This window comes from Canis lupus, chromosome 20 (genome assembly GCF_003254725.2).
Source record: "Canis lupus dingo isolate Sandy chromosome 20, ASM325472v2, whole genome shotgun sequence".
NCBI lineage: Eukaryota > Metazoa > Chordata > Mammalia > Carnivora > Canidae > Canis > Canis lupus.
The window spans coordinates 52,940,424-52,965,461 of record NC_064262.1 but is presented as its reverse complement, the minus strand read 5'-3'; the positions used below and the strand labels follow the sequence as shown (position 1 = coordinate 52,965,461).

Sequence of the window (25,038 nt, the reverse complement as noted above, 5' to 3'; positions counted from 1 at the left end):
TGATGGGATGAGTAGAAGACTAGGATCTTGAGGAGGGACAGTTGGGGAGAAAGAAAACTCAGAGAGAAAGAACCTGGCATTGTCATATCTTGGAGGAGGAGGTACCTGTCTGGGGGTGGCACCTGACAGTTGCAGCCTCTGTGAGGGCAGTGCTGGCAATCTGCAGTGACTACCCTGGGAGCCAGCCAGGGCTGCCGAGCACTGGGGAGGAAAGGCATCAGGAAGCATGAACAGGGGGATCCCTGGGTGGCGCAGCGGTTTGGCGCCTGCCTTTGGCCCAGGGCGCGATCCTGGAGACCCGGGATTGAATCCCACATCGGGCTCCCGGTGCATGGAGCCTGCTTCTCCCTCTGCCTGTGTCTCTGCCTCTCTCTCTCTCACTGTGTGCCTATCATAAATAAATAAAAAAAAAATTAAAAAAAAAAAAAAAAAAGGAAGCATGAACAGGGTAGGACTCGTGTTTATATGCTAACAGGAGCCAGCTGCAGCTGAGACGCAGGAGCATGGCCTGGGCACGGGTCCTCATCAGTGTCTGGTCTTCCCTAGCAGGGCTTAGGCCACCGGCAGCGAAGGAGACAGGTAGTCCAGGTTTGGGGTTAACCTATGGGAAGAGCAGAAAGATAAGACCTAAGTAGGGGTCTGCCAGACTGGCAGAAGAACCCATCCCGGGGCTGGGCCACCAGGCTTCATGGCCTGGGCACAGTGACAGATGGGCAGAACGGGGATCGGAGAGTAAAAATCCCAGCAAGCCTGTAGTTTGGTTGGGAATCCATACCACAGACGTCTATTCTTGTATTCTCAGCTTTTTAAAAAAGATTTTATTCATGAGAGACAGAGAGAGAGAGGCAGAGACACAGGCAGAGGGAGAAGCAGGCTCCATGCAGGGAGCCCAATGTGGGACTCGATCCCGGGGACTCCAGGATCACGCTAAACCGCTGAGCCACACAGGCATCCCATTCTCCGCTTTAACGTTTGTAGTCTGGACTGTTTGCAGGGGCCTTAAAGTTCCCAGCCTTGAGCCAGTTGTAGTTGTTGCCCTGTGTTCTGAACTTTTGAGCCTTGACTCTCCTGCTAGATGGGCCCGGGCCCCACAGCCCTGCTACTCCGAGGTCCTCACTGTCCACGGCTTACGAGTTAAATCTCAAACCCGTGCAGTTTCATTGCACGGGTTAATGAGTGTATGAGTATAGAGGGTCAGGTTTGGGTTTTGTTTCTTTAAAAAAAGAAAGTGGCAAAAAAAAAAAAAAAAGAAAAAGAAAAAAAGAAAAAAGAAAGTGGCCCGTGCAGATCTGCAACCAGTTTGTGTAGCTACCCTGCCCTAGAGGAGGGAGAGTATGCCTCCTCCTTTGGCACTTCTTTGGTGTGGGCTTTGCACTAACTTCCTTCCAAAGCCTACAGTTTGGGGGCTAGGGGTGACTCTACAGTGGAGAAAACTGGCAGACAGCCTCAGCCAGGGGTTCCAAGTCAGCATCAGTCGTGAGAAGTCATGGTAACAGCACATACCCCTGATACGATGTCAGGAGGAGGGCACTTCACTCTGGGATCTTCCCCCCAATACCCATCACCCCGGCCTCCCCATGAGAGAAACATCTGATGAACCCCAGCTGCAGGAGATTCTACAAAATTCCTGACCAGTCCTTGAAACACTCAAGGCCATCAAAAACGAGGAAAGTCTGAGAAGCTGTCCCAGCCAAGAGCAGCCTAAGGAGTCGTGATGACTACAAGTCCTGTGGGATCCTGGATGGTCTCCCGGGACAGAAAAGACCATTAAGGGAAAACTAAGGCAATCTGAATCAAATGTAGACTGTAGTTAACTAGCAGCCTATCAGTACTGGTTCCTGAAATGTGACAAATGTCCCATCCTGGTGTAAGATGTTATAGGGGAAGTGGGCTCTATGGGAACTCTCTATAATCTCTTTGTAACTTTTTTTTTTTTTTTAAGATTTTATTTATTTATTCATGAGAGACAGAGAGAGACAGAGACACAGGCAGAAGGAGAAGCAGGCTCCATGCAGGGAGCCTGACATGGGACTTGATCCTGGGTCTCCGGGATCACACCCCGGGCCAAAGGCAGGCGCTAAACTGCTGAGCCACCTGGGCTGCCCTCTCTTTGTAACTTTAAATCTAAAAAATAAAGTTGGGGGGGGGTTTGTTTGTTTTTAAGAAGTTGGGAAAACTGGGTTAGACTCTTCTGGGTTCTGTATCTCATTATCCACCAGAGGGTCTGGGATCAGCTGGCACCCAGGGATGCCACCTCATGTGGCTCAAGACCTGGTCCTGTTTTTTGCCTGCTTATTGTTGCCCTCCACCAACCCAAGGAATAGGGCGAAGCTCACCACTCTCTCTGTGTGCCTACAGCAGTGCCCAGCACTCAGGGGCTGCCCACTAGTGCGGCCTGTGAATGAGTAAGAGGTGGGCATGTTGGTTCTCTTCTCTGGGCCTCCACCCGCCCCTCCTAGAGTGAAAGGACAAGGCTCCTTTCAAGGACAAGGAGCCTTGTCCTTTCACTCGGCCCCTCAGCCTTTGCTTCTCCCTGGGCCTCCTGGGAACCCGTGGCCTCTCCCTTATTAGACTGAGTCCCTCCTGTGGCATGCAGGTGGTTGTGGTCACTCACAACTTGGATATTTCACAAAGGAGAGATGGGGACACCTACCTGTAATCCTGGGTGTCTCTCATAATCTTTACTTCCCCAGATTTCAGCTGGTGCTGCTGCCATCATGGAGGCTGCCGCCAAGGGGGGCCCTGGAGACTTGGCCAGGGCAATGAAGGCAGGTGCACAGCTGGACTGGGACAGGACATCTGTCAGCTCCAGCTTCTCCTTGTGCTCCCTGTCATCTGCTTTTTAGCTGTAGCTGACTTGTAGGTTTGGGAAAGTAAGGGACCCAACACTGGGTGGCACCAGAGCCCAGCAAGCCTTCCCACACTCCCAGCACAGTGGTGGAGAAACACCTGGATGCAGATAGCCAGACACCCTCCGCCCTCTCTACCTCTCTTGCCCAGTGGTGACCGTCCTGTCCTTGCCTTTGGAGTCCCCACATCTCAGCCAAGGGAACTGATTGTCATCGTTGCTTTGGTAATGTTTCTACGGGGTGCCATTAGTAACATGGTGTTTCTTCTTCTTTTTTTTTTAAGATTTTATTTATTTGTTTATTTGAGAGAGAGCATACACACATGGGGGGAGGAGCAGAGGGAGGAGTGGGAAAGGGAGAGAATCCCAAGCAGACTTCATGCTGAGCATGGAGCCCACCATGGGGCTCGACATGGGGCTCGAGCTCATGACCCTGAGATCATGACCTGCATCAAAATAATGAGTTAGATGTTTAACCACCTGAAAGCTGCCTAGGCGCCCTGCGTAGCGTTGCTTTTTAAAAAGTTCTTAAAAAAAACTAACAAAGGTAACATTTGTTCAGTGTAGAAAATTTACATGAATTGGCCGAAGAAATGTAACAAAAGCCGGTATAGATCATGACCACTGGTCTCTAACCCCACTACCCGGAGGCCTTGGCTTTTTGCGACCTCCTCTTTCTGAGCCCAGTCAGTCTTCACCCTGCTTACCCTCCCTGGCTGTCAGCTGGCTCACCATTGTGCCCGTGTTCTCCCACACAGGGCACAGCCTGGGCTATGGTTTCGTGAACTACGTGACTGCCAAGGACGCAGAGAGAGCAATCAACACGCTGAATGGCCTGCGGCTCCAGTCAAAAACCATTAAGGTAAAGAGCTGCCGTGGCCACTTGGCCCCGGCCTGGGTGAGCGACCCCTTTCCCCATCTGTCCTTCATCGTCACCGTCAAGGAGACTGGGGGCATGGCCCCTCCTCAGAACCCCGGTGCTTCAGGGGTGGCTGGGGTGCTTCGGGGATGGCTGGGGTGCTTCCTGTCTGCTCAGTGAAAGCACTACATGGCAGACACGTGTTGGGCGGTGGCCTCCCCGGGCCTTGCCGAGGCCTCTCAGCCTCCTCAGCTCTACAAGCAAAGGCCCTCTACATGGCAAAGGCCATGGAGGGCCCCTCAGTGAGGGCAGCCCCCTCCTGGGCCCAGGCTGTGCTGTCCTCGTGCTGAGCAAGTATTTGTCCAGCCTCCCCGTTCCTGCCCCGTCACAGCCAGCGTGTTCATCTGGTTAGCAGCTGCGTATGGAGCAGCTGGTGGGTGTGCCAGCAGCAAACAGATGGGCTCCCTGCCCTCGTGGAGGGCCTGTGCCTGTATATGTGCATGCGCATGTGCAAGTAATGAACCCCAAATCTGAAGGTCACATGTGGCAGAGGTACAGGGTGGGGGGATGTTCTGTGGGGTGGCTTCACTTTGGTGACTTGAGTGACATGAGGGAGCCCTGCAGTGCGGCCTGTGGGGGGAGCCTCAAGCAGAACGTCACCAGGGTCACTCCCAAGGTAAGGGCTGTGGCGGCTTCCCGGGAAGAGTCGGCAAACCCCCCCAGGCCTCACAGGATGGCTTCTTGTTTTCTTCTCAGCCTGCTCTTCCTTAGCGCCCCCTCGTTTTCTCAGCCTGGAGCCCTGCTCCTCCTCATCCCCACCTCCATTGTCTGTCTGCCGGCACCTGTGATCTTGGGCAGCTCCAGACCCAATCAGAGACTAACTTTGTGTGTTCCGGACTTTTACTCCCTGCTGAGTGCTGAGTCCTCCTTTAGAATCTGTGTCCTCCCACTGTCCCAGGCTGGTCCCCTGACCTAGCTCCCTGTAGCAGCCTGGCAGGCGCCATGCCTGCCAGCATCATCTCCCTTGACAGGAAGCCACTTGGAATGAGACTGCGCTCTTTGAGCCTTTGGACCTACCAGATCTCCCACCCCATCTCCCATCCTTCTGATTCATGTGGGTGTCCAGAAAGGTCCCTCTTGGGACCTATTCCATGGCTGGGCTTCCTAAGCTTCCCTGGGCATCAGAACCCCGTGGGGTGCTTGTATAATAAAGGTTCCCAAGGTGTGGACATGGCCTCCCACCCACATGGGCTCACACACTTAGGGGTGGCCCTGGGAGCCTGTATTTTTTTTCCCACCTGCTAGGGAAGTCTTACAGTCTGGCTGTTGACAGCACACACTCCATTGGGAGGGTGGTGGCATGCTAGCACATCAGATGATGCTGGCATGCTACTGGAACCGTAGGTTGGTTATCCCCAAGATTGAAGCCCCACTTACCATGAAAGGCGGGACTTCCAAAGGCTCTTTGCCGCCCCCCCCCCCCCCGCCCAGGCTCTGAAGTCCCACACCCCAAGGGCCACCTGGATGTGCCTTGACCTTGCCAGCATTCATTCTGACCTCTTTGGTTCTAGTGTCACTCCTTGATCTGAGTTGGGAGTGAGGAGTCTCCCTGTCCCTGTGCCCTACAGCAGCAACCCAGGAAACCCCAGGGAGGGGTGTGGAGGCAACAGGCTGAGTGTGGCACAGGTACCAGTCCTGTGTAATTCACATGGCCAATACCTGTCGAGGGCTTATAATGGGCCAGGTCCTTCCATACCTTGTTTCTGTTACCCTCACCATGGCCTGGGAGAGATGATCCCCATTTTAGGCTTGAAGAAGCTGATGTTTAGAGTAGCGACAGGTTTCCCAATATCACAGAGGTAGAGAGGGGGCAAAGCTAGGGTTTGAAATGAGTGCTGTGGCTCTGGGCCTTAACACCGCTGCCAGGCAGCTGCCCCAGCCCAATGTGGGAGGTAAACACCAGGAACCAGAACAGTATGACTTTGCTTAGCTGTGAACAGAGCTCGGGAGACGGTAGTGCAGGTAAGCAGGCATTATTAGTAATAACAGCAACTGTTTTTGTCCACTCATTCCACGATTGTTCCCTGAATGCTTGCTATCCACTGCATCAGTTCTACGTGCTGGTGATGCCACAGCAAACACAAAAGTTTTGCCCTCATCAAGTGTTCTACGTGGTAGAGTAGTAATGAGTAAGATATGTAGCATGTCAGTTCAAGATGAATGCAGTGAAGAAACTTACACAGGGGGCAGGGTCTGGGTACTGCTTATGGGCAAAGGGGCTCTGTGGCCCATCAGGTGGTTGGGGACATGTAGTAGTTCCTCAGGGCTGCCATAGAAAAGCATCACAAATGATGTTTGTGTGGGTGGCGAGTGTCAGACACCTGAAATTTGCTCTCACAGTCCTGGAGGCCCTAAGTCCGAGATCAGAATGTTGGTTCATTCTGAGGCCATGAGGGAGAATCTGTCCTGGGTTCTCCCCTGCCTTGGGGGTTGCTGGCTATCTCTTGGTGTTCCCAGGCTCACAGAGCCTGTATGTGTCTCTGGCCAATCTCCCCCTTTTTCTGAGGACACGGTTACTGGATGTGAGGCCCACCCTGTTCCAGTCTTCATGAATACATCTATGATGACCTTCTTTCCCAATCAAGTCATATGTGTGGTGCTGGGGCTTAGGACTGCAGCATGGGAACATGCTGGGGGACGCGATTCAGCCCTTCACAGGAAGTGTTCTGGAGAATGTGACAGGAAAACCCCTGCTTGGGGCAAGGGAGTAGTGATGCCAAGAGCTTAGGAAAGGGCTCTAGACTCAGTCATGGACCCTCCCTCCCCGGTGCCAGGTGTTTTGGTGCGGTCTCCTGGATGCCGACCTGACTCTGAACTTGATAGTAGTTTGTCATGTTCCTTGAAGAACCTGTTGAAAGGAGTCAAAGCTCATTTGGCCATAAAAGGTGTTTTCTCTCAACTTTGCTGGGAGATGATCAGTCAGTACCAGCTTCCGTACCGCTCTACCAGTGCCACGGTCTTGGTCTTCGTGTCCCACAGTGTCTTTCATTAAAGCCAAGGGCAGGGGCACCTGGGTGGCTCAACGGTTGTACACCTGCCTTTGGCTCAGGTCATAATCCTGGGGTCCCGGGATCGAGTCCCACATTGGGCCTCTGGTGAGGAGCCTGCTTCTCTCTCTGCTTATATCTCTGCCTCTTTCTCTGTGTCTCTCATGAATAAATAAATAAAATCTTTTAAAAAATAAAAGCAAGGGCAGACCCCCGATGCAGCCCCATCCAGACACATCTGCAAAGGGCCAGATGGGATGGTTCTGGGAGGCAGGCCTGCCTTCCCCCTTCAGCCATCCTGCCTGAAACACAACGCCACAGCCCAGGGCCTTTGGTAAAATGGGATAGCCAACATTTGGAGTCACACCCTCTGGCAAGGGTTTTTACTCAGGGTGATGGTGGTGGTTCTGCAGGCTGGCTGATGCAGCCAGGGAGTTCAGGCCCAGGTGTGTGAGAAAGGGCTGACACTGTTCTTTAGAAGTCTAGGAGCATGACTCAGCCCCAGTGGACTGGTCAGCCACCTGCGTCAGTGGAGAAGGGAGCGGCGGAGTCCCTGTGGGCCAGGTGGCCTCTATCTCAGGGAATGAATGATGCCACGCCTGCCCCAGGCCTTAGATGCATCACTGAGTGACCACAGTGTTCCTGTACTGTAGGCCTAACCCAGTTGCCTCGGGCCTGGACACAGCACAGGGAAGCTTCCACGGTATGTGAGGCTTGTGCAGCATCACTTGCGTGGAGGCCACCAGTCACTGACAGGACCTGGTACCCGAGGGCCTCCTTCCAGTCAGGGCCCCTTCTCTTCTACTCTCCTCGGACGTGCGGTCTCCGTGATCCTCGGCATCTCTGGGAGGATGCTGGGCTGTCTCTCACCACACATACAATTTCTCTTTCCTTCTCCATTGCCCGCTGGACTGCTTTCTGCTCTGCTGGCAGAGGTGGTGTCTGTTGTCCCCTCCTCGGGCCTGGCGTAGGTGTGGAGTCAGCAAGCACACGAATGAAGGGACGCATATGTGGCAGGCTGCTCGTGTGTGTGCTTGGCATGAGGAACCACACCTCTGCCCCTCCTGGTACACCTGAGCGTTGTGGTGAGAACACACCTTGTGTGGCCCAAGGACACCTGAGAGCTTGTGCCTGCTTCCTGGTTATGGTTTTAGGCTCCTCGGCTCCTCGACCTTGTGACCCTCAGGAACACATTATTGGGTGTAGATCCGAATCCCCCACCCTTCTGGAGCTCCCTTCCCTGCCTCCTCCTCCTTTCTAAGCCTCCTAACTCAGTTCTTACTCTGTTGGGTGTGATTGAGTCCCATCCCTTTAGGCCACCCCTTTGCAGATGGTGGGGCCCCCGTCCCAGCTGTTCTTTTCTCATGAGAGCAGGGCTGTAGCCTTGGTCCTATCCCTCCTCCTGGCCATTCACAGCCATGGCCCTGACCTGGGAAAGCACAAAGGCCTGTGCCATTGGCCCCTGAAGGCTCCCCCCTCCAGTGCACACACATACTATTTTATCTGAGCCGCTTCAGAAGTTCCTTGCGGGCTTTCTTCAGTTCTGCAAAACAAAGGCCCAAATAGCATGGAGTCATATATTATCTAACGCGAGTGTTGGACTGTGGGCTCCCCCAGCAACCCAGGTCCCATCTGGTGGCAAATTTGCCCATTGGTAGGTGGGTGTCACCCTCCAAGTGACATCCAGGTCCCTAACCTGTTGCCCTTTGGGCTCCTCACAGGTAGCACTAGGTCCTGTCCCCAGCCCACTCCCTGCCCAGAAAGGGGTGAGGTCACAGTAGAAGAGACAGCTGGGGTTGAGTTGTGGCCCCATCTCTTGGCAGCCGTGGGCCCTCAATCTCTTGGCCCTGAGAACCTGAAACATGTCTGCCTCACTGGGATGTAAAGTCCAGGCGAGAAAATGCTGCAGGTGATGAATGTCAGCATGGTTTCTCACCAGAAGGGTGGCTTTTTCTCACCTGAACAGTTAACCCCCTCCCTCGAAGCTTTAGCCACATACCTGCCCTAACCTCAGAAAGTGATTTTGTTTTCAAGGTGTCGTATGCTCGCCCGAGCTCAGAAGTCATCAAAGATGCCAACCTGTACATCAGTGGGCTCCCGCGGACCATGACCCAGAAGGACGTGGAGGATATGTTCTCTCGGTTCGGGCGAATCATCAACTCCCGGGTCCTTGTGGATCAGACCACAGGTACAGAGGGTGGCCCAGATGCGGGCTGAGGCTTTCCTCTAGGTGGGAGCCAGAATTTCCAGAAAGACACATCACTGCTTGAGTTTCAGTGTCAGTAGTTACTCTGCCAGGGTGAACAGAATGAAAATGAGAAGACCTTGGTGTTTGCTTTATGAGGCTGGGGAGGTAAAATGGTAGCAAAGCTGCCCCTGTGTTAGGCCAACATGTTATGGTGAAAACACTTAGAGATCCTGACACCTTCCTCAAGCACCCACATGGCCCAGCCTGGCTTGTCAATGGGTCACAAAGGCTACCGGTCAGCCTTACACTGCTGTTCTTCTAGCAGGCACGTGGCATGCAGTGTGGGACAGTCTTCACTCATGATCCGGAGTCCCCACTTTCCACTGGCCTAAAGCCACAGGTGGCTGTTTCTGAGGAGCTGGGCTCCAGTCTCCATGATTCGGCTGCCCTTCCTCAGTAGCACAAAGCTCAGGGAGCTCAAGGCAGTAAATCCCCCTCAGTGACAATCCTGGCCCCTCCGCCAGCCCTCTTAGGTCATCTTAGCCTGGGACCTTAGCAGCTTGGGTTTGGCCTTTGGATGAAGTAGGCAGGCGCAGCTGAGCTGAGGACATACCTGCCCCTGGGAGCAGCCCTGTGTGAACCCTGGGTGGGTTGGTCACAGGAAGTCATAACTCCGCAGTGACTTCCTTTCCAAGAGAGCAGCAGCGCCCCCCGAAGGCCACAGAGCAGATCCCAGAGAGCAGGTGGGCTGGGCCTTCCTGGCCTGTGACAGTTGGGGCTGGCGATGCACACACATTCTCATATGTCCCTCTGAGGCCTCGCCACCTGCTCTCCCTTCTCGTACCTGCTCTGGGGAAGCTTGGCTCCCCGTGTGCTGGCCCTGCTGCTTGGGCTGCAGTGCTGGGCTAAGGCCTTGCCTTGAGAGGAGTGGACAGCTCAGCTTGGGTCCCCAGGGGCCAAAGGGGGAGGAGGGCCTGCTGGAGTGTGGTCCACAGGTGCAGCTCACTGGCATTTCACAGGAGCCCTGGGTAGTCCTGTGCCTGGTACAGATACCTGCTCTGTGCCAGGCTGTGCTGGAGGGACAAAGACCACACCGTGGCCTGTATTCTGCACCTTTACTCTGGGGTGGAGATGGGATGGAGTGGGGTAAGGATCCCACTTACCAGTATCAACCCCTCTGATGTGCAGCAGGATAGTTTCCTGTGGTCCCCAAAGCTCCCTTACTTCAAGTGCCAGTTGAGACCAGTCGGCTGGTCAGTGCATGTGTTTATCCCCGCCCCACATGAGTGGGCTGCCTGGGGACCCAGATGGTGTGACTGTGCTGGCCTGCAGTCTGCTTCCATGACCCTCCTTTCTTTCACGCCACACGTCCTGCTCTACCTCTGCTTGTCTCTGTCCAGCCCAGCACAACCAAGTGGAGCTGGCTCTCTCCAGGAACATCCCCAGGGAGCTTTCCCCAAGGGCTCCCACCACCCTGAGGGAGGTCACTTCTGCAAACAGTTTCCCCTCAGCCATTTGTAGGGCATTTTGTTTCCTTTCCCTCTGGAAGGCTGGTGTCTTGGGGGGGAGGGGGGCATCTCAGCATTGCCCTCCAGGCTCAGCCATGAATTCAGGGTGGCATCCGTGGGAGCTTCACTCTCTCAGGCATCCTATCAGCCTCTGCCGCTCCAGAGAGGGGACTGACCTCAGAATCCTTGTGAAGGGTGGAGGGAAGGTAGCTGTGAGGGGGTCGCAAGGGCCCCCTTTCCACAGCCGTGCCCTAGTAAAGGGTGTAGAAGTGGCGAGTTAGAAAGGTGAGCCCTCAGGACTGTAAGCTTCTGTTCCCTCCTCTGCTTCAGAGGGGGCCACCCAGCAGGGCTTCTCTGCCGGGACCCATGGAGCCCGTGGGGCGTGGTTGGCAGGTTTGCGTGTCCAGTTGGCCTCCATGTGATGTGTCTTGCGGCAAAAAGGTATGGGGCAGCTGTCTTGAGAAAGCTCAATCTTCTTAGCTGACAGAACTTAAAGTTTTCTTTGCCTTCTTACCCAGTTTAATTGTGAACTTTATAGTTTACTCATCTGGAAATCATGTCGTTTATTGATCTCTGCTCTTGATTCTGAAAACACTAGAGGGAAAAACACCACCATGGAGGCCCCCCTTCAAAAAGTGTACATTCATTGGATCATGTAGTGAACATATTTTCCCTTACGCTTACTTTCTCTTTCTTGGGTTCTCTTCATTTCACTTGGGCAGTTTCCATTTGAAAGTCGTTTTACAAAACCAAACAGGGAAACCACACCTGCATACATGCTTTCTGCTTGATTGCAAGGTCCTTATCAGTAGAATAGAACCGCTCTCTGAAGGTGGCTTTCTGCAGGAGCCAGCCAGCCACAGCTGTCTGTTGTGGTTGCTTAAAGTTGAATATCTGTTCAGGTGTCCATCTGTCAAAGCTGTCATTCATACCTTTCAAGGGTAAATAAAAACAGTGTATGTTGAGTGTGTGGTTTTAGGTGTTCCTTCTGAACTGAAATTGGAAAATGAGCTCAGACTCTAGAATTTTCTTGGTATACATGTGAATTGCCGGGTCTGTTCTCACTAATTCAGTATCTCTGGCTGTGTGGATTTTAAATTTATATTCCAACCGTCACGGAGCCAGGGTGGAGGCAGCCTTGAGGCCACTAGGAGCAAGCTGTGTGGCGTCCGAGAGCGCTATGCTGGGGGGACACCAGGAGGGGGAGCTTCCCAGCTGGGAGATCTGGAGTATGTGCTTTCAGACTCACTATGGAGTATGATATGTTACAGGTGTACATGAAGAATCCTTGGCCCGAGGGCCCCTGACTGCCATCTGGTTGCTCGAATGGGGCCCACTGTACTGCATTCAAGTCAGGCCTGGGCATGGGATTCTAGGCCCAGAGTGGGCCACTGTGCCTCACAGTGACACTTGTCACTTCGGCATCCCATCTGGCATATCTGAGTCTCCCCGTGCCCCTTTGCAGACGTCAGGCCAGCTGGGGAGACCCCCCCACCCTGTCTGTGCCCATCTTAGGGCAGTTGGTAGAACTCAGTGGGAAGGGATAAGGAAGGGTGGCAGGATGTGGGAGCTGCCTGGGGAACATCTGGTGTGCTCACGTAGCTGGTGCCTCAAGGCCCTGAGCTGTCCTGTTTTAATAATTGTCATTCACTGTGTGCTGAAGGCCTTTGTCTGGAGAAGAAAATATGACTTCAGACAAGCTATGAGTGGCAGTCGAGACGAGAGTCTAGGATAGGGCTGTCTCTCACAGTCCCGTCCCCATTCACACCCCAGGACACATCCATGACTCCCGCCCTTACAGCATACTCACACTGCTCAGACTGGCCCTCAGCTGTCACCTCTCCACTGCACTTTGACCTTCACCCTTGACCCCCTATTTCTTCTCCCCAGGAGATGGAGCCAGTCCTCTTCCTCGGCTCCACATTCCCTCACCCCAATCCTACCTCATTTGTCAAGTTCTGTAAGAGATAGTTCTCATTCCTACCAGGCCGAGAATGTAGAAAGATCAGGGTGGAGTGTGACTGTTCCCCCTTGTCCCTGATTCGTTTGGGTTTCACTCTCGTGCTGGACTAGACACTACCTTCAGCTGTTGGGTCTTGGATCTCAGGCAGCCTGGTCCCAGTTCCATATTCTGGATCTGTCGAGAGATTGGGTTATAGTGAGACCCAAGGCTTGACTTCATGTGGCTCAGTCTAGGTAGCAGGATTCCCAAGGTGGCTGGAGTTCACGACGGAGGGCCTTGGGCCTTCCCACGCGGGAACAGGATTCTTTACCTGCCAGGGAGTCTGTGGGCAGGTGTCAGCACCTCTGCGTGTGCCTGGGCAGTTTTCTAGGGGAGAGCAAATGGCTTCACTTGATTCTAGACCAGTCTTAGGACTTTATAATGGAATATCCAAAAGGTGAGTGAGGCAAGGACAGGAGGAAAGGGTTGCAGGGTGAGGCTGGCTTACCAGGACTCCCTGACGTCGGGGGATGACAGAGAACGCCCAGCAGTCTGGGACTCTGTCAGGCCAGCTGGGAAGGCGACAGCTTGCAAAGGCCTGGCTAGACTACAGGACCCACCATCGCTCCTTGTTCACAGCAGCTGCCCCTGGGATGTGCTGGCAGGGCAGGCAGTGGGGCCCCAGAGTGCAGGGACAATCCCTCAGACCCGACTTGTCACCTGGCCGCCCCTGTACACGTCCCCACACCTGCACTATTGCAGGCACCTGGCCTAAAAGAGTGGTGGAGGGTGGCATGTCTTCCAGCTCTGCTTGTTTTAAGAAAGAGGTTTGAGTGTCTTTGGGATATCTGTCAGCAGGACATTTTTCTGCACCGAGACTGTAGCTGCTGCTTCAACTCAAAAGGAAGTCTGAAACTTTAACCTTTTATGAATGTTTTTTTAAATTCATTTGTTTCTGTATGTAGGTTTACTTTTTGTTTACCTCATGAAGGTAGTGTCCGATTTGAAGCATAGCACACTGACTTGAATTTTGCTTTTCAGTTTTAAAAATCCTTGCCTTTTCTCCCCTAACTCCATTTTTGTTGGTTTGTTAAAAAGGTTTGTCCAGAGGGGTTGCGTTTATCCGGTTTGACAAACGGTCGGAGGCAGAAGAGGCAATTACCAGTTTCAATGGTCATAAACCCCCAGGTTCCTCTGAGCCCATTACAGTGAAGTTTGCAGCCAACCCCAACCAGAACAAAAACGTGGCACTGCTCTCCCAGCTGTACCACTCGCCTGCCAGACGGTTCGGAGGCCCTGTTCATCACCAGGCACAGAGATTCAGGTGGGTCAGGAGGCGGCGCTCTCACCAACCCAGCCCTCCCTCCCCCTGCAGCTGGCTGGGGAGGCTGGTCAGAATCACCATGGGTCTCCTGCCAGCCCCCTAGGGAGGGGAAAGTGCACTCCACTCCAGCACACAGTGTCTGGTGACCCAAGCGGGGCTGAGAGTGTAAAACGGGAGGACACAGCCTTGGGTGTGCATAGGTGAGAGCCGTTCCGCTCCCTGGCATGCAACTTGCTGCCACTGCTCACAGCCCGCAAGTAGCTCTTTCTCATCCACCTCCCTGTGGGTTCCTCGTGATCTCTAAACATCACATGGCTTCTGTTCCAAAGCCCCGTCCTGGAGGCGAATGGTTTTCCATCATTCCTTCGTCTTTCCAGATTGAAATTGACTCCAGTTGCCAGGATCTAGTAAAACAGAGACAATGAGAGTGAGCAGCTTGGGCTCCACACTCTGGTGCATTCCACCTCCTAAGTAGCAGCAGTCTCGACTGATGGGCCCATTGGGGTTGTTGTTGGTTTTTGGTTTTTGGTTTTTTTTGGTCGAAACCTCAAACACAGGCATGAGGGTTTATCTCAGGTAGGTTAGGAACATTTTTCTCTACAACTTTGCAAGTGTTCCATCTTTGTTTTAAACAGTGAGGTTGAGTAAAATCCTGCTCACCTGCACAGATGCCATCTGGGAAGGTACTGTTTTCAGCACCTAGTCATGCACAATTCTCACCTCAGCTCAGTTTCCAAAGCTAGCCTTCCCTCCTTGGCTTTTCTAGTTTTAAGAACTAAGGCAGGGGAAGTGTCCTGGGACAGAAGTGAGCTCAGTTCGTTTTTGAAGGTCAGCGACACAGTCTCTGTCACTGCTGATCAGGTGGGCTGCTGGGACGGCAGCCTGCAGCAAGTTCCCGGTAACCAACCAGCCAAGGAAGGGTGCAGGAGAAGGGGGGCTTTAGGCCCAGGAACGAGGAACAGAAAAGAAAGGGGACCAGAGCAGCCGAAACTGCAGGTCAGGCAGGAAAGGGGTCTCAACAACCAAACAGGTTCACAGAAGAAGAGGCAGAGGGAAACGGGTGGCATGAGGGGCAGGAGGGAAGACCCGCCACCAGAAGGCTGGCTCAGATAAGTAAGAGGAAGACAGGCCCAGCAGAGGAGAGTTTGCAGTCAGTTCTTCTTATGCAGGAAAAGCCCCCAAATAAAAGAAGGTTCAGCTCTCCTTTGTACCATCGGTGAAAAGAATGGGAAGGTGGGTGTCCTGGTGGTCAGGATGAAAGAAACCAGCTCCCACAAGCAGGAGAAAAACCAGCTAATGCTAGTTCACAGAAATAAGAATCCTCTCAATAAAAGATAGTAAAATAAGGTCTCAGGTTACTCTCCATACAACAGGTACATGAAGATTCAGGTTAACGATAACTCGGGCCCATGTCTGATTTCCCATAAAATGGAAACGAGGCCCATTAAAAGTCAGAGCCTCTTTCCAGTTTTCATTGAAAACCAGTCCAACTACTGTCACACAAATTCAAGGGTGTTTTTCCCCGCCCCCACTTCGGTGACATTTCGGTCACTGTTCCAGACAGTTAAGACCACTAACAAGCTGCTTGAGTTGTCTAACCAACTCAGGCATCCTAGTGCAGGTTCTTTCCGAGTGCTCTCGCAAATGCAGAACCTCAGCCAGTCACGTAATCTTGACTCTTTCATACCTGCTTTGAAAAGAATCCCTGGATAGGCAGGCTGCACCCGGGGAGCGGGTCACTCTGGTCTGTCAAAAGAATGAACCTGTTTAATGGCACTTAGAGGCACTTGCTCACCCCTGGGTCACACCACAGCTCAAAACCCAATTTTATTTTAGAGCAGTTCATACATCTTGCACAGCGTGGCCCCACAGATGCTATATCACACCCAGATATTCTTAAACTGACCTGAAGACCGTTTTTCTGAAATCTTTAGAGGGTCGTGTGGCTTCAGTAACAGTTTTATCGTCTCCCTTAATCCTGTTGCAATGGCCACACATTTGTAGAAGGCTTAATTTTTTTTTTTTTTTTTTTTTTTATTTATGATAGTCGCACAGAGAGAGAGAGAGAGAGAGGCGCAGAGACATAGGCAGAGGGAGAGGGAGAAGCAGGCTCCATGCACCGGGATAGAAGGCTTATTTTTTATGCAGCTGAAAGCATTGCTTTGGAAAGGGTCCCACATTATTGGTACAGCTTGGTGGACTTGCGGTTCACAGCCGTCACTTCGGCCGGCCCCTGGCCCTCTGGGAATGCTGTGAGTCAGCTATGGAAGGTTGTCTATAGCTGGGGGAAGGAATTCCCTGGGCCCCGCATTGGCCCCTCACAGGGGTGTGCGCTCGCCCAGGACCCCTCTGACAAGGGCAGTCAAGATGAGGGCAAGGTACAAAATCAGGGGCTCCGGGGGAGAAAGAAAGAAAAAATCCACCCCCCTCCCCACTGGCCAAACACAGCAAAGACGTGGGGAATGAAGAGTGAGTTTCCCCTAGGGAGATCTGAGGCTGTAACAGCACATGGGGGACATGGAGAAGCTTCCATTATTTAAATATGGGAAGCCTGGGAATCACTAAACAGGACTCCCCTCCCCCGCATTGCCCCTCTATTGAATTCCCATCTGGGACTGATGGGGGGTGCCAGCCTGGCCCGAGCCGTACCCCAACCCCTGCATCGACGCACCAGCCCGCATGACCTTGACCTGCATGCTGTGCTCTCTTGTTTGCTAGGTTCTCCCCTATGGGTGTAGATCACATGAGTGGGCTTTCTGGTGTCAATGTCCCAGGCAACGCGTCTTCGGGCTGGTGCATCTTCATCTACAACCTCGGGCAGGACGCCGATGAGGGGATCCTCTGGCAGATGTTTGGCCCCTTTGGGGCAGTCACCAATGTGAAAGTGATTCGCGACTTCAACACCAACAAGTGCAAAGGCTTTGGCTTTGTGACCATGACAAACTATGAAGAAGCCGCCATGGCCATAGCAAGTCTGAACGGCTACCGCCTGGGGGACAAAATCTTACAGGTTTCCTTCAAAACCAACAAGTCCCACAAATAACTCGCTCATGCTTTTTTTTTTTGTACGGAATAGATAATTAAGAGTGAAGAAGTTGAAACTTTTTTGTTAGTGTACAACTCATTTTGCGCCAATTTTCACAAGTGTTTGTCTTAGTCTAAATGAGAAGTGAAAAGGTTTTTATACTCGGGGATGCAACCGACATGTTCAAATGTTTGAAATCCCACAATGTTAGACCAATTTAAGTTTCTTAAGTTATTTCCTTTAAAATATATATTAAACAGAAATCTAAGTAGACTGCATTGACTAACCAGTCCCTCGGGACGGTGGTGAACCTGAAGCATGCTTTAACTTCTAAGACTGTCTAACACTCGTTTCATTCGGTGTCTCCACAAACTGGATAAAAAACATAAAAAACAAAAAAACAAAAAAAAAAAAAACAAAAAAAAAAAGACATGACCTTTTAGTTTTAGTTTTCAAACTAAAGACGTTAGACAGATGCTGAGTGTGCGTTTTCTCAACCGCTTCAACATTTTAAGCGATTTCTGCTTTGGTTGACAGGAAATTGCTTTCCCAAGCAGGTGCCCTTGCCACCTCCTGCTCACTCAGCCCCGGGGCTCTGCAGCGGTCCTGGCAGTGGCAGCAGGCCATCCAACAGGGGGGCCGCCACCGGGGAGGGGGGCCGTACGCCGGGCCATACCGGGCCCTCCAGAGAAGGACACGCACGGGTTTCATAAGCCCAGGCGCCAATGGGAACGGACCAAAGAGTTTCAGGGAAACTCCAGTATATTCCAGAGTCAGACCTAACTCCAGGGCGCGCCTGAAGACGTGCTGCTCCTCTGACATCCCGAATTTCTGTGCACACATTGCATGCACGGTGCCCCGCACACCGGGCACTGGTGTTCCCAACCATTTCTCCACTTTCCAAGAGCAGTTCACACAGCTCGAATGCCTAAGATCGCTCTATATTTTAAGAACACAGAAACATTTGAGCATTGTATTTCTCGCATCCCTTCTCGTGAGCGCTAGACTTGTTTCTATTTTAGTCGGATTTTGTTTTGAAACTTTGCTTTCGTATGAACACTCAGCAGAAAAGTACTTACTTCTTGCCAGTTATCTATTAACAAAAAAAAAAAAAAAAAAAAAAAACTTTGATTTGTAGTTTTAAAGATTAACCCTCCCAAGTTCTCTTCATAACTGCCTTGACATTTTGGGTTGTTCTGTTCTGTTAATTTTCTTTTGCTTTTTTGTGTTTTTTGTTTGTTTTTACTTTTGCATTTAAGACCATTAAATTTGATTTTGTTTTGCTCGAATTTTGTTTTGTTTTTTATTTTACCTTTTCTTTCTTTTTGGCTAGGTAAGGTCCAGACGGCCAGCATTCAGGGAGGATTTATAAAAAAATCTTAAGAAAAAAAAAGACTTGCCTCAAGACAAAGCATTTACAGGCCTGTGACGTAGGAGTATGCAGTCACAGATGGCGTTTTTGAAAACGGGGGAGCCAGTAGGGAGAGTCTGAAAGAGAGAACCTGAGAAGTGGCAGGGCCAGACCTCCGGGCAACTCCTCAGGAGTGTGATTCTGACTGTTATAAATATCTAGCGTTTAGAGAGATTCAAAAACAGGACAACTTAGTACCAGCAGTTTTTAGCCTTGATATAAGACTAAAACACGTAACCATAGGCAGTTTTAGTTGATCGATATCATGGAATCGTGGTATTATTTATCTATTTATCTACGTACCTACCTATTTATTTATTTATTTAAGTGGAAAAAAATCGGGCACAGCCTTCTCCCGAGCAGGTCAGTGTTCTGAGAAGCCCCCAGACAATTTGAGGCTGCCTGTCCCAGCCCCGTTCCCCTCAGACTTCGTTGAGGGGCTGCCAACTGCTCGCATTCTCCCCACCTTGAGATGTTGTCATGCCGTTCTCCCACCGAAGGGGCCAAGTTCATACCTTGAGGCCTTCTCATGAGTTGGCCTCGCGCCATGGAGGACCTCCCTCCAGCGGAAGTTTCCAGATCCTAAGTCAGAGCCAGCTTACGTGCCTCCTCCTGGAACCCAGAGCCACGGCCCATTTGCCTGGATTCGACACAGGAGAGGGTCCCCCCCGCCTCCCTGCTCTTCACCACAGACCAGGATGTTTTCCTGGAAGACTATGCCTTTCAGGTTATGCTAGCCTTGGGCCAGCCGCGTCTTCTCAGTGAAGATGAGATTCCAGTTCTGAACGCGACCCTTAGGTCTCTTCCCTGACACATTCCTGCCCGCCCTCGCTAGGGTTCGATTTCGTACTTGAATTCTGTCGGAAGCCTAAACCGTGAAGGGACGGAGGGCTGCACGCCAGCACCCCCTGCCCCTCCCCACCCCTCCCCTCCCTGTTACCCGACCTGTATTGATTACTCTGATGCTGGCACAGAGGAGAAGGAGATGAACCTTTGAAAGCTGCCTGAGGTTTCTCAGTTGAGTAAAATTCTCATTTTACGCGGGCTCCACTCTTTGAACAGCCTTCTAGCTAAAACCCCAAGTGCGTTTCCTTGGGAGTGTGAAATCGCAAGCGTGTGGAAGGCTGTCACTTTTGACGTGTTCCTTAACCCTGAAAAGCAACTGTCGCTCCCAGTGATGTACCAGGTGCTGGCCCTGTGTCCTAAAAAGTTCATTAAACCTTCTCCAGGCTTGTTTGCAAAAAAGGAAGACCCCATTTTATAAAAGTCACGATCCAAAAGAAACTTTTTTAAACGTTTTTTACATAGATCAATCATATTTGTATTTCGCAAAATGAGTGCTCTCCTTTTATTTGGGAATTTTGGTGAAAAAAAAAAAAGGAATGAAAAGAGTAGATGATGTTCATTTATCGAAAGTTTGGTTTGGTACATAAATACCAAAGAGGCTTTGACTGAATTTCCTTTCGGCCTGCGTAACTCCCCCCCGATAGTTGTTTGCTAAGAAGCTCCAAATTTGTGAACCTGGTTCCAGTTGAATTACTCACTTTTTACGCCTTGGCTCTGCCCTCTTGAGTTTTTCGTTGTAATATGCCAAGCTGTGGTTTTCTGGCTGTGCCTCTAGTCGCACGTCTTGTGACTGGGATCACCCCCACCCCCCACCACCATCTTGCCAGAATAGCTGCAAGACGGGCTTTCTTGGCCTGTGGGCAGATGGTGCTGGGTGGACCCCGCCGCCTTTGTTCCCTGAAGGTGAGTCCTTCCCTTGCCAAGGGCAGCTGCCTTAACCTGTGAGAGTCTGCGCTTGGTTAGTGCTGGAAAGCCAGCGTCCAGGGTCTGACCCGTGCTGCTGTAGGGAGCTGGTGCTTTGGGAGCTGGCGGCCGGGAAGCGGGGGACAGTCCCTGCCGGATCAGACCAAGTAGATGAATCCGAAGACGGTTACTGGCAATAACTCAGTCCTGGTTTGCCTCCAAAACTAGGGCCATTGACTGATCCCGGGCCGGCTGCCGACCTTGAAAAATCAAAGTTCAGACGTCGCCCAGCTGTTCCATTTCACATCTGATTCAGCCTGATTTCATTTCTCTGTGCTTTTTGCAGCCTTCCTGGGTTGGATAAGAGAGTAAGAATAAGCTGCCAAAGGTCTCTTTTCCCCAGCCACCCCCTCTGCCCGAGCGAGCCCTCCACCTGAAAGCCCTCCCACCTTCCCAGGACCTGTGGCACCTCTGGGACCTGAGGCAGCTCCTCAGGAAGCACCTCCTGCTGTCCATCAGATTCCCAGGCCCGGCCCCCAACTCCAGTCCCAAGTGCTTTCTGTTGAGTGGCATTGATGATTGACCCTTGCTTACGATAGCAGTAGAACCTGAATCCCAGACCTCCGGCAGGGTTCACCTTTCCAGACCTTTTGATTTGCCTCTGACTTTTAATGATTGTATCGTATATTTTCCCACAGCCTTTTGGTGACCTAGTTTTCAGTTTTCCGCTTGGTCATTAAAAAAAAAAAATTATTTGTACGTCACCGCAGGGACCTAAGTTAGGCAAACCGACGGCTCGAGCAGCGGCTTTGAGGACTCTATTGCATTCCACCAGGAGAAAAGGCTTGTCCGTTGGTTGGGGCCACCTCTTTACCATGTACTGTTCCGTTTCCAGTGACTTGCTCTGGGGGGCGGGGCGCTTGACCAGCTGGTTCCCGTGTTGTACAGTAGATGGGTAGACGTTTTGTATATTAGTGTGTTTTAAGTTATTGATTTGTTTTATATAAAATAATTTATTTTTCAGGTACCATTTTTCATTTTAACTTTGTTTTTACATGGGTTTGTTTTCAATAAAGTATGACACTGCTGTCCAAAAGTCAACAATAAAATGAATCCCATTGTGTTCTTTTGAGGATGCTTATGTAACTAGCTCTTTTTTTTTTTATTATTTTCAGGGAAGAAAAAAAAAAAAAAAAGCCCTTCTCAGTTTTCCATCTCCCCATTTGCCTTTTTATCCTTGTGAATAAATGTTCTTTAGTGTTTTAGGAGGAAAAAGCAAACCTAGATTTTGATAATCCAGAAGATTTCAGATTAATAAAGAAGCTTTGAAAGAAGACCATTTTTCAAAATTTTAGTGAAGTGTGAATATTTTTTGTCAATGGCTTTCTCAAAGAGAATGAAACTTTTGCACCATTTTCAGAGTTTTTATAGAGATGCCAAATTGATATATTTACATGTAATGGAAACATGAAAAAGTTTTATTAAACAATTGTTCATAGCTGTGTAGACATTTTAATTCAGTTTCCAAAGCTCTCAAAGCGTATTTTTGGAGTACGGAGTGATATCGGTTTGGGGTGTTACTTACGGTTCCAAATGACTCGATTGTCCGAATACTTAGATCTTTCCCCAGGGATCAGGTTTGTGTTAAATGCTGTATGTTAACTATGACTGGAATTCTGTGATATTTTGGTAATAAATGAAGTGGGCTCATTGAGATGTGGTGGTGTAGGGGTGATGGTGTGTAATTGTAAGCAGCCAAGCTGAGTAAAGCGCCGGCCGGGGCTGCAGCTGACTTCCTCCTGCCTAGGGAAGCGAGAGCTGCCTTCTGCCAAGCTGTCCCCCGTGTGCCAGGCCACAGAGCCCTGGGACAGCCCAGCTCAGGGTGTGGAGGGGAAGGCACCAGGACCTGCTCGGTGACCCGCCTACTGCCTCTGCCCGGATGTGCCCCTCCTCTGGACGTCCTCACAAGCCAGCCCCCTCCCCTGGGAGACCCAGAGGCTTCTCCAAAGCTTCCCTCAAAGGTCTGTGGGCTTCCTGTGTGGCCCCTGGGCATTGCCTGTCCCTCTGCTCCCCACTTCGGAGCCCTGTGGCTGTTCTGAGTATCTTCTGATGGTAATCTCACTCATGTGGAGGCACAACAACACAAGGGTCTTAAGGTCAGTCTTAGGTTTGAATCCTGCTTCTGCCCATCCCCCAGTGTGCAGTGCCAACAAGCCACTGAGTGCCTGGGCCTCAGTTTCCCCGTCTGGAATGGGAGTCCATAACACCCACCAACCTCCTTTTTCCCAGATGCAGCTAAGTGGTCCCATGGGTTCCTTGTAGAGGTGCAGTCTGCTGCCACCTGGGAAGCAGGTGGCACTCCAACAGGACGGGACTCCAAGGGTGCCCCTCGGGTACTCAGACCCAGGGACCAGCTTGGGGCCTCCAGCGGGGGCTCCTGGGGCCCCTGGGCAGCCTCTCAGGTCCCAGCAGCCCCAGGCACCAAGGAGAAGGAAGGGATCTGGGTGTCAGCCCTCCTCCATGGGTTGGACAGAGTGTGCGTCCACCTCATGGAGAAGCAGACTCGGCTTCTGCAGGTCTGGGGCGAACCAGAGTCTCATTTCTAACAAGCCTCCCTGCTGATGCCCTAAGTGGGCTTTAAGGAAACCTACCAGCCTCCCATCTCCGCCTGTGGTGACGGCTTCCGATTCCCCCTTACCCCAGAATGTGGAGCCCCAAGAGACTGAGCCCCGTGTGCAGGCTGGGGGAGCTTTTGCTGCTAGATGGTCTCCTCTTGAGCTGCTTTCGCTTTTTCATTCAAGGTTAAGTTTCTGAGGGCCTAAGGCCTGCATCCCTTTGTCTTTGAATTTTGATTTTTTTGTTTAACCTCAATAATATCCTGGCACCAATTTAAAAGGATTTCCAGAAGAGAAGGGAGAAAATCACAGACACCACCGTTGTCTGGGGAACTGTGTGGTTTGTGTTTAAGAAGAAGAAGCAAGTTGTGACATGGAGAGTGTTTATTCCTGGGGGTTGGGGGCACCGTAGACTGACCCCCTACCCTCTGCCGCTGGCCTGGAGCCCACTGAGAGCAAGCTAGATGGTGGTGGTGGCCTGGGGCTTTGAGCCTCTGAGCAGTGGCAGCCCCGGGCTTTCTACCCCAGCAGCTTTGGGAAGCCACCGGGACGTCCTGCGCCACAGTGAAAGTTGGGCTGGGAGCCTTAACCACCAGTGAGCACCATGCTCTCCCCACGAGGGGGAAGTGTTAGGGCCTGGCAGAGGTTGGAAAGACCCAGCCTAGAACTCCCCAGCCCGCGTGGGTGACCCGAGAGCTGGGCTTGTGCCGGGCAGGGGGCGTGGCATCTGAGTGGGAGCCAGCTAAGCAGGCAAGAGTTGGATGGAGCTGGAAGGTGGGGGTGGGCAAGGATCGCTCCCGCTGGCTGTTCGTGTCGCTGTTCCTGGCGCTGTTCGCTTCACCAAGTGCTCCACTGCCCTTTATGCACATCCCTGGGAGGAATGTTGCTCATGTGCCCATTTTACAGATGCAACAACTGAAGTTTAGCCGGTTGGAGAAGAGCTGTCATTCAGTGCCTTTTTTTTTTTTTTTTTTTTTTTAACCAGTTTGGTATAGAGCATCCTAGGTTTGGCCTGCCCCTTAGTTTTGTGAGAATGAGGTCCCAGAAAGAGTCTGTGCAGGGCCTGGAGCTCCAGAACCACCAGGGGCCCCTCAGGAGAGACTATGGAATCCAGGGTGGGAGGACATGCCGCCTCAGCTAACGCCAGTCTTTACAAATGAATGCAAGCCTCCTCCTCCGCCCACGTAAATACAGTTGCCACATCCTGAGGAAACCGGAGCGTGGATCATCCCCAAAGGTGGACAGCGTGATGGGGACGGTCTGACTTGATATAGAGAACTCATGGCAACCAGAAGTATCCTGCAGGGGCCCCTCAGAAGACCAGGGTGCTGGAGCCAGGCCCCCAGGGCCCCCGAGGAGAGTCACAGGTGCTCCAAGTAGAGGCTCCAGGGCTCTGAAGGTGGGTACAGACGTGCACACTGCCTCTCCCCAGGGCGGGGGGCCACGCGGGGTGTCTGTGTCTGCAAGGATCAAGCTGGGCTGAGGCAGATGGTGGAGGCCTCGAATGCCACGGCCACCCCAGCAGTGAAGCGGGACAGGACCACCACAGGGGACTTCCACAGGGCGTCTGGTGTGTGTGCTCTCCGGGGACGAGCAAATGGACCACAGTGCGGCAGTTCCAGGTGAAAACGAGAAGTGACCAACCTAGAAAGGGTCCAAGGTGGAGGAATCGAAGCCCCACGTGGACCACTGATGAAGATGAGGCCATCCTGAGAGACCTGGTCTGAGCTGGAAGATGCCAGCTGTGGAGGCTTCTGGGGCCCAGACCCACAGAAGCACAAACCTGAAATCTGCTTTGTCAAAAGGCTTTCTGATTTATTATTAATTTTTCTGGTGTTTTAAAAAATCTCGAAACATTCCACTCATCTGCTTTTGTGACCAAAGGAAAAAAAATGTTAATGTTTAACAAGTTATTTTTAAACCCTTCAGCCACATGAAGATGCAATCCCAAATGTTCTGAATTTAAAGAGATTGTGTGTAGAGCACCCCGTTTCCTTCCCCCACCCCCGTTTCGGGTCCTTTGAATCCTCTCCCCCCCCCCCCCCCGGGGCCCAACACGGATTATATCTCTAAAAAGCCAGGAGTCAGTCTGGAAGGGGTGGCAGCTTGCCGATGAGGACAGTGGAGACGGGAAGAGGGAAGGAGAGGTCAGGGCCCTTCCAGCCATCCCGCCGGCAGGCGGGGTCTCAGGGCCCTGGTGTGTGTCTCAGAGGAAGGCGGCGTTACTGGCTCCGAGACATGTGACCCCCATCACACGGCCGTCTTCCTGTGCCTTCACATCATCTCCCCGCTGTGGGTGTCCATCTGTCCAAACTGCCCCTTCTGTGACCTCAGTCCATTGGGCCAGGGCCCGCCGTATTGACCTCAACTTGATCATCTCGGGGAAGACCCTGCCTGTCTCCCAGTAAGGTCACGTGCTGAGAGCCCCCAGGTTAGGACACCAATATGTATTTTTCAGGGGACCCAATTCAACCCATAACTGGCCCCTTCCAAAGTTTGCCACCGAGTCTCCTGTGTTCTCC

The 25,038-nt window shown here is 51.9% G+C and overlaps 1 protein-coding gene across 1 annotated transcript in view; it reads left to right on the top strand.

The window, feature by feature from the left end:
* ELAVL1 (ELAV like RNA binding protein 1) overlaps nucleotides 1-18,030 on the top strand; it is a 37,760-nt gene extending 19,730 nt beyond the window's left edge. The window contains exons 3-6 of the mRNA XM_025457304.3: nucleotides 3,607-3,710; nucleotides 8,789-8,942; nucleotides 13,491-13,716; nucleotides 16,435-18,030. Of these exons, the coding sequence (XP_025313089.1) occupies nucleotides 3,607-3,710; nucleotides 8,789-8,942; nucleotides 13,491-13,716; nucleotides 16,435-16,759 (809 nt within the window). The 3' untranslated portion in view covers nucleotides 16,760-18,030. The remainder of the gene's footprint in view (nucleotides 1-3,606; nucleotides 3,711-8,788; nucleotides 8,943-13,490; nucleotides 13,717-16,434) is intronic.
* Nucleotides 18,031-25,038: the final 7,008 nt, after the last annotated feature.